A 6,654-nucleotide genomic window follows, 5' to 3' on the forward strand; every position below is an offset into this window, starting at 1 on the left:
CAACCTCCAACTCCTGGGCTCAAGCGAGTCTCCTGCCTCAGCCTCCCAAGTAGCTGGGACCACAGGCGCCCGCCACAGCGCCCGGCCATTTTTTGATTGCAGCCGTCATTGTTGTTTGGCGGGCCCTGGCTGGGGATTTGAACCCACCACTTTAGGTGTATGTGGCTGGTGCCTTAGCCGCTTGAGCCACAGGCGCCGAGCCTCCTTTCCCTATTTTCACCAGTGAGTCTTCATTGAGGATTGCCTACCCATACTCTTTTGGATACCAGATAAACAAGTAAACAAAAGGAATTCATTATGTGAATCTGGAGAGGAGGCATTAGATTCAAGTCAGTGTGGCTTGAGTAGTCAAGACAGGAGGGAGGAACTGGGAAGAATCAGAGATGTCATGGGGTGGAATAGAATGAAGGAGTACATTTTAATTCTGTCATCTTTTATAGACACCTACCTTTTCCTCACCCTCTTTCTCCCCAAGGAACAATCAGTGGATCACAGACATCGTTTCTCCCTACCTAGTGTAGATGGGCAAAAACTCTACACATTCCGTGTTCGGAGCCGCTTTAACCCACTCTGTGGAAGTGCTCAGCATTGGAGTGAATGGAGCCATCCAATCCACTGGGGGAGCAATACGTCAAAGGGTAATATAGGTCTAATACTATGTACATGACCCCAATCTATGAGTTCAACGCTCCAACTTTTTTTTTTAGTATTAAATAAGCTTTATTTTAAAATGTTAAAAACATGATTCCAGTATTTTTTTTTTTTTTTGAGACAGCGTCTCAAGCTGTCCCTCTGGGTAGTGACACAGCTCACAGCAACCTCAAACTCTTGGGCTTAAGAGATTCTCTTGCCTCAGCCTCTTGCCTCAGCCTCCCTCAGCTGGGATTACAGGCACCCACCACAACACCTGGCTATTTTTTGGTTGTAGTTGTCATTGTTGTTTAGCAGGCCCGGGCTGGATTCGAACCTGCCAGCTCTAGTGTATGTGGCTGACACCCTAGCTGCTGAGCTACAGGCGCCAGCCTTCCTAATACTGCTGTTTTTTGCTATACCTCCCATCCCTAAGCCTCCTAAACTTAGTGCCCTATCTATCTCCCTTTCCTGTTCATCCCCAACCCCTAGAAAACAGGGCTTTTCTGGGTAGAGTTGGATTGTTGTGTTGTTACAGTAGGGGTGTGGATTGAGAAGACTGAGTGGGATATAGAATATGTAGGATTTCCCTACAGCATTCCCAGAGATCCTGCATGGTGAAGAAGGATTTGGAATCAGACAGGTCTAGGCTCTGCCACATACTACTTCTTCTTCTTTTTTTTTTTTTTAGAAACAGAGTCTTGTTTTATCCCCCTCGGTAGAGTGCCATGGTGTCACACAGCCTCTCTTGCCTCAGCCTCCCGAGTAGCTGGGACTACAGGCACCCACCACAACACTCGGCAATTTTTTTTTTTCCATTTTTGTCTGGCGCCAGGTTTGAACCCTGCCACCTCCAGTATATGCGGCTGGCACCCTACTCCTTTGAGCCACAGGCGCTGCCCTAATGCCCGCTTATTTTTTTGTTGTTGTTGCAGTTTGGCTGGGGTTGGGTTTGAACCCGCCACCTTCGGTATATGGGGCCAGCACCCTATTCACTGAGCCATGAGCACCGCCCCACATACTACTTCTTTGGCCTTGGGCACATCATTAACCTCTTCGTTTCTTCACCCATAAAAAGGGGATAATAATTCTCCCCCTCAGGAGTTGTTGTGAGGATTAAGTATAGGGAATGTGTTTAGCATGGAGCCCCAAGTTGGGACTTTACAAATGTTGGCACTTAGTAGGGATACTACAGATGTAAGATTCATTTTCCTTTTCTATTTTCCTATAGAAAATCCTTCGTTGTATCCCTTCCCAGCCTTTTGGCTAACGCCAAGTGGGGAGAATCCTTCGTTGTTTACACTGGAAGCTGTGCTTATCCCCCTTGGTTCCATGGGATTGATTATTTGCCTCATCTGTGTGTATTGCTGGCTGGAACGGTGAGATTTTGGAAAGCCTAGAAAAGTGAGGTGGGGATGGCTGGAAATAGTAGAGGAGGGTTATTTTAGGGTCTTCAGGATAGAAGGTGGGACGGTAAGGAATGGGGGATCACTCAAGAGGGCAAGATAATGGAAGGAAACCACAGGCACAAAGAACACAGAATCACTTCATTCTGTATGGGACAACAGGGAGAAGGGTAAGCAAAGAGCTTTAACCTGTGTATTCCTGCTTCCTGTTTCTCCTCCATAAGGACAATGCCCCGAATTCCCACCCTCAAGAACCTAGAGGATCTTGTTACTGAATACCATGGGAACTTTTCGGTGAGAATCAATCCTGTTGTAAGCATGCTGCAGTCTGTCAACTGCCAACTGCCTGCTAGCAAGACAGACAGGGGTGGGAGGTGGGTTGAGGGGAGGGAGAGGGGGCCTGCACTAACTGTCCGGATGTGGCCAACCAAATGGGAGGTAGGTTAGACAGAGAGAGACACACACAGAAGAAAGGATTATAGATTGAATGAAGTGGATGAAACAGTGGTATTGGGGACACAAGAGTCTGTGCGTCCCTTCTGTAATCACAGTGGTTGCAGACATCATGAGGGCTCCGTTGGTGCAGAGCCTGAGTCGTTTTTATTTCCTGCCTCTAATTGACCTCTGGACTTATCTATCTTTAGGCCTGGAGTGGTGTGTCTAAGGGATTGGCAGAGAGTCTGCAGCCAGACTACAGTGAACGACTTTGCCTTGTCAGTGAGATTCCTTCAAAAGGAGGGACCCTTGGGGAGGGACCTGGGGGCTCCCCTGGCAACCAGAATAGCCCCTACTGGGCTCCCCCATGCTATACCCTGAAGCCTGAAACCTGAGCCCCGATCCCCTAACAGAAACCCAAGGACCTATAGGCACTAACTTCCCTTTATCCAACTAGTCTGGGTCTGCCCCCTGTGGCTGATACTAAATATTGTGCCCCCCCCCACCCCCGTGTAACTGTTCCTTTATTTAGTATCACCTACTTGAGAATTGCCCCTTTGCCCTGTACATGTTTTTCATCTCCCCCAATCTAGCCCTTCATTTGTTTTCTCCCTCCATCCCTCTTTCCATTTACTCTTCAATTGTTCCTGAATTAAAGAGAAATAAAGTTTCTGTTGATAATCATCAAGACTGTCTATTATGTGTCAGGGAGAAAGTGAAACATGAGGTGCAATGAGGGTGGGAGTTGTGCTGAGGGTAGCAAAAAGTAGTAGACCTGCTGTGGAAATGGTAAAAGAGTACTGTTCTGGAAACTTATCTCCAGGTGTCCTGCACTCATTCCCTTGTCCAGCTTAGGGTTGGATTTACCATGTTGCCCCCATGCCTAGCTAATCTGTTACAGGCTCCACCCAAGTTCTTCTCTCCTTATCCTTACTCCACTTTCTGCCTCATATACCACTTCTGACCTCATAATCCCTCAACTGCAGCCTCAGGCCCCACCCCTAGGGAATGCTGGTTATCCACAACTGCTAATAGCTCTCTCCACCTGCCCAGTCTGGGCCTCCTCAGCCTATGAGATCCATCTGACTCTCCATTCCCCCAACCCCATGGGCCTACTTGGTTCTCTAAGACCTCCTAAGCACCCTCCTTCTCCATGACTCATCAGGGTACTCTCTGAGCAGTAAGACCATCTTGAGAGCATGTTCATCTTCATCAAACATGGAGGTGAGGGGCAGCACTGAATTGGAGCCTGTGTATGGGGTGGAGAGGCTTGAGGGCAGTGGAGATCACAGAAGTGGTACAACTAGAGAAGAGGCCACATGCCTCATCCCATCTCTTCTCAGATAATCAGCAGTTTCTGGTCAATGTCAATTGCTCTGTCCTCCTGTTGCTACATTACACCCGAAATAAAGTGGGGTTGCCTAAAACAGGTGAGGAGTTTGGGGGAGGGGACTAATGGCCAGGGGTCAGAAGTAGTAGAGTCATCCTTAGCCCTCAAATCCCCCTCCTGGCAAGAAGGAAGTCCCTCACTTGTATCCTTACAGCTTCCTCCAATTCATTCTGTATAGGATCACTGGCCCCTTTTGCTTCCACTCTCTTTCCTTAGCTTCCCCAATTACCCTGTGGCCTCCCTCCAGACACCATCGATTTGTGTGATGAAACGGGGACAATGAAGTTGCTTTTCCTGATGAAGACCCCTGGAGACAATGCCAGCAAATTCCTTACAGCTCGAAGCACCTATTACGTTTGTAAGGTGGAGCGTGGGGCACCAGGTAGTGGCTTGGGAATGTTCCCCAGAGATAGAACGAGGCAATCAAGATGAATTGTGAACCATGTCTTTAAAATAGGGCCACCTCAATTAGATCTAAATTGACCATCTCAAGTTAGTTTAAGAAAAGGCACTGAGAAGGAGTGTGACCCCACCTGTACTGAAAATAGAAAAATTAGCCAGGCATTGTGGTGGGCACCTGCAGTCTCAGCTATTTGGGAGTCTGAGGCAGGAGGATTGCTTGAGCCCAAGAGTTTGAGGTTGCTGTGAGGTAGGCTGATGCTAGGGCACTCTACCTAGAGAGACAGAATGAGACTCTCTCTCTCTCAAAAAATAAAAAAATAAAAAAAAAATAAATAAATAAAAAATAAAAAAAAAAATAAAGAAAAGAAAAGAAAAAAAGAAAAAGAAAAAAAGGGGATGGCTCCTGTAGCTCAGTGGCTAAGGCCCCAGCCACATACACTGGAGCTGGTGGGTTCCAATTCAGCCCAGGCCTGCCAAACAATGACAACTACAACCAAAATATAGCCTGGTGTTGTGGTGGGCACCTGTGGTCCCAGCTACTTGGGAGGCTGAGACACGAAAATTGCTTAAGCCCAAGACTTTGAGGTTGCTGTGAGCTGTGACACCACGGCACTCTACCAGGCAACATAATGAAACTCTGTCTAAAAAAAAAAGAAAAGAAAAGGAAAGGCACCGTCTCTGTACTAATAGGTTAAGTTCACACATACCATATCCCCTCATCTGTCCTAGGGTCCACACCATAACTCTTCCATATCTAAGGGGAAGAAATAAGATACAACTAGTTCAAGGTAGTGTTTAGTGTTGGGGGTCCTAAAATCTTGGGCTTCAGAGCAGTGGAGACCAGGCAAAAGGGGTTGGGGACAGCAAACTACTATGTTCACAGGGACAAGACTTGAGAATTCCTACAGAGCTTTCGTGCCCCTCCTGAAGAATCCAGAGCCTGAGCTAATTGGTAAGGAGTGTGATGGGAGAAGGAAGAACTTGGAGGGGACTGTATATAGCTGTGTGATGAAGAACATAGAGTGAGACTAGGATCCCCAACATGACAGGTAGGATCATAGGAGCCTGGGAAAGGGGGTCCAGGGTCCAGGTCCACTTTAGGAGGGATGTTTAGCTCAAACTAGGTTGAGTATGCATGTGTTACTCCCCTCTTCCCCCATTCTTGGCTACCTTCTCAGTATATCTCCTCTACCACCACCTCATCGTTTCTCTTAGGCCAGATTGCTCCAGTTGATTCTTTGTTTGAATGATGGGAGGGTCAGGATGGGTAAGATTTCTAGGCCTCAGAGGTGCAGGTGCCCTTTCCTTGTTCCTAGATGCCCTGCGCACACAATGTGACTTCCTGGAGAGAAGCCGAGTGAAGCTGCTTAGAACCCAAGAAGCCAAGAAGGTCGTTCCAATTGAATCCACTGTGAACCTCCCGGTAAGTCTCCCCGTATATGGTCTGTCCCAGCACACTACTCTTCCCATCAGCCAACTGAATATTTCTCCACCCTGGCCATGGGATAAATTTTCTTTCCGAATCCAACATCTATGCTCAAGATCTGCCTCCAACCGTTTTTGTCTTTCCTTTGGCCCTAGGTTGGAGAAACCTTCCCTGAAGGGGCCTCTTTGTTTATCTACTTACTTTCCTTTCTAGTCAAAATCAACGGGAAGATCAGATGAAGAGGGGCCCACTCGCAGGGGTCCGCTCTTTAAGACCAGAGCAGACTTTCTCAGTAGGAGGGATAAACATCGCTAACTCAATAAAGTGACCAAGTGAGAGCAGTAATACTAGGTATGAAATTACTGGTATTTAATGTAAGACTTCTTTTTCTAGGAAGACTTCTTCTCCCAATATCTGCACTAAGGCTTAAGTATGCCCCAGGGTCTGAGGCTGGATAGGAGCAGCAGGAGAGGGCTGGGGCCAGCACTTGGGTGGGGGTGAGGAAAGACTGTGAAGTTTAGTACAATGAGCCTTTGAGGGACTGAGTGGGGGTGGGGTCTTCTCAAACCAGACTACCTCCCGTATCTCACAGCCAGCCTACTCAGGCTGGGGTTAGGTATCCCTCCCCCACCACACTCCACCACCTCCCTGGGCTGAAATTCCTCCACCCCCCACCTCTCTGCCTCCGGCAGTTCCTCTACCCTGCCTGCTCTCTCCTCCTTTGCCTTCCTTCCACCCTCCCCCTTATCCGAGGGGAGAAGCAAGGCAGCAGAAACAAGAGAGCTGGTTATAGGCATTTATTGAATTTATTCATTTATTGATTTGACACACTTCCCCACTCCAATCTAGCACATGATACAATCTGGGTAGGCCAGGCACTGACACAGGAAGTGATGGGAACCCACAGCAGGGGTGGGGGAGAGGACAAAGCAAAGGGCACTGGGGGAGGGGCCGCTTGGGGGCTG

General features: G+C 48.1%; 2 protein-coding genes across 2 annotated transcripts in view; both read left to right on the forward strand.

Annotated features, from left to right (window-relative positions):
* IL2RG (interleukin 2 receptor subunit gamma) overlaps positions 1-3,155 on the forward strand; it is a 4,689-nt gene extending 1,534 nt beyond the window's left edge. Inside the window, exons 5-8 of the mRNA XM_012812718.2 lie at positions 476-638; positions 1,862-2,009; positions 2,261-2,330; positions 2,681-3,155. Coding sequence (XP_012668172.1) covers positions 476-638; positions 1,862-2,009; positions 2,261-2,330; positions 2,681-2,866 — 567 coding nt within the window. The 3' untranslated portion in view covers positions 2,867-3,155. The remainder of the gene's footprint in view (positions 1-475; positions 639-1,861; positions 2,010-2,260; positions 2,331-2,680) is intronic.
* A 515-nt stretch (positions 3,156-3,670) lies between these two features.
* Positions 3,671-6,004, forward strand: CUNHXorf65 (chromosome unknown CXorf65 homolog). Its single transcript, XM_012812719.1, has 6 exons — positions 3,671-3,695; positions 3,815-3,901; positions 4,109-4,243; positions 5,147-5,215; positions 5,580-5,686; positions 5,903-6,004. Exons 1-6 carry the CDS (start codon positions 3,671-3,673, stop codon positions 6,002-6,004), a joined length of 525 nt encoding a protein of 174 aa, XP_012668173.1.
* Positions 6,005-6,654: the final 650 nt, after the last annotated feature.

Source organism: Otolemur garnettii, unplaced genomic scaffold (genome assembly GCF_000181295.1).
Source record: "Otolemur garnettii isolate 467f Iridium unplaced genomic scaffold, OtoGar3 scaffold00219, whole genome shotgun sequence".
Classification (NCBI taxonomy): Eukaryota; Metazoa; Chordata; class Mammalia; order Primates; family Galagidae; genus Otolemur; species Otolemur garnettii.

What these genes read in the sequence shown, in the direction of transcription:
- CUNHXorf65 (XM_012812719.1), top strand. Translation starts at nt 3,671, where the DNA reads ATGTTCATCTTCATCAAACATGGAG. An exon ending in AGTGGGGTTGCCTAAAACAG is followed by an intron (nt 3,902 to 4,108) that starts GTGAGGAGTTTG and finishes GCCTCCCTCCAG; the next exon opens with ACACCATCGATTTGTGTGAT. An exon ending in AATCCACTGTGAACCTCCCG is followed by an intron (nt 5,687 to 5,902) that starts GTAAGTCTCCCC and finishes TTTCCTTTCTAG; the next exon opens with TCAAAATCAACGGGAAGATC.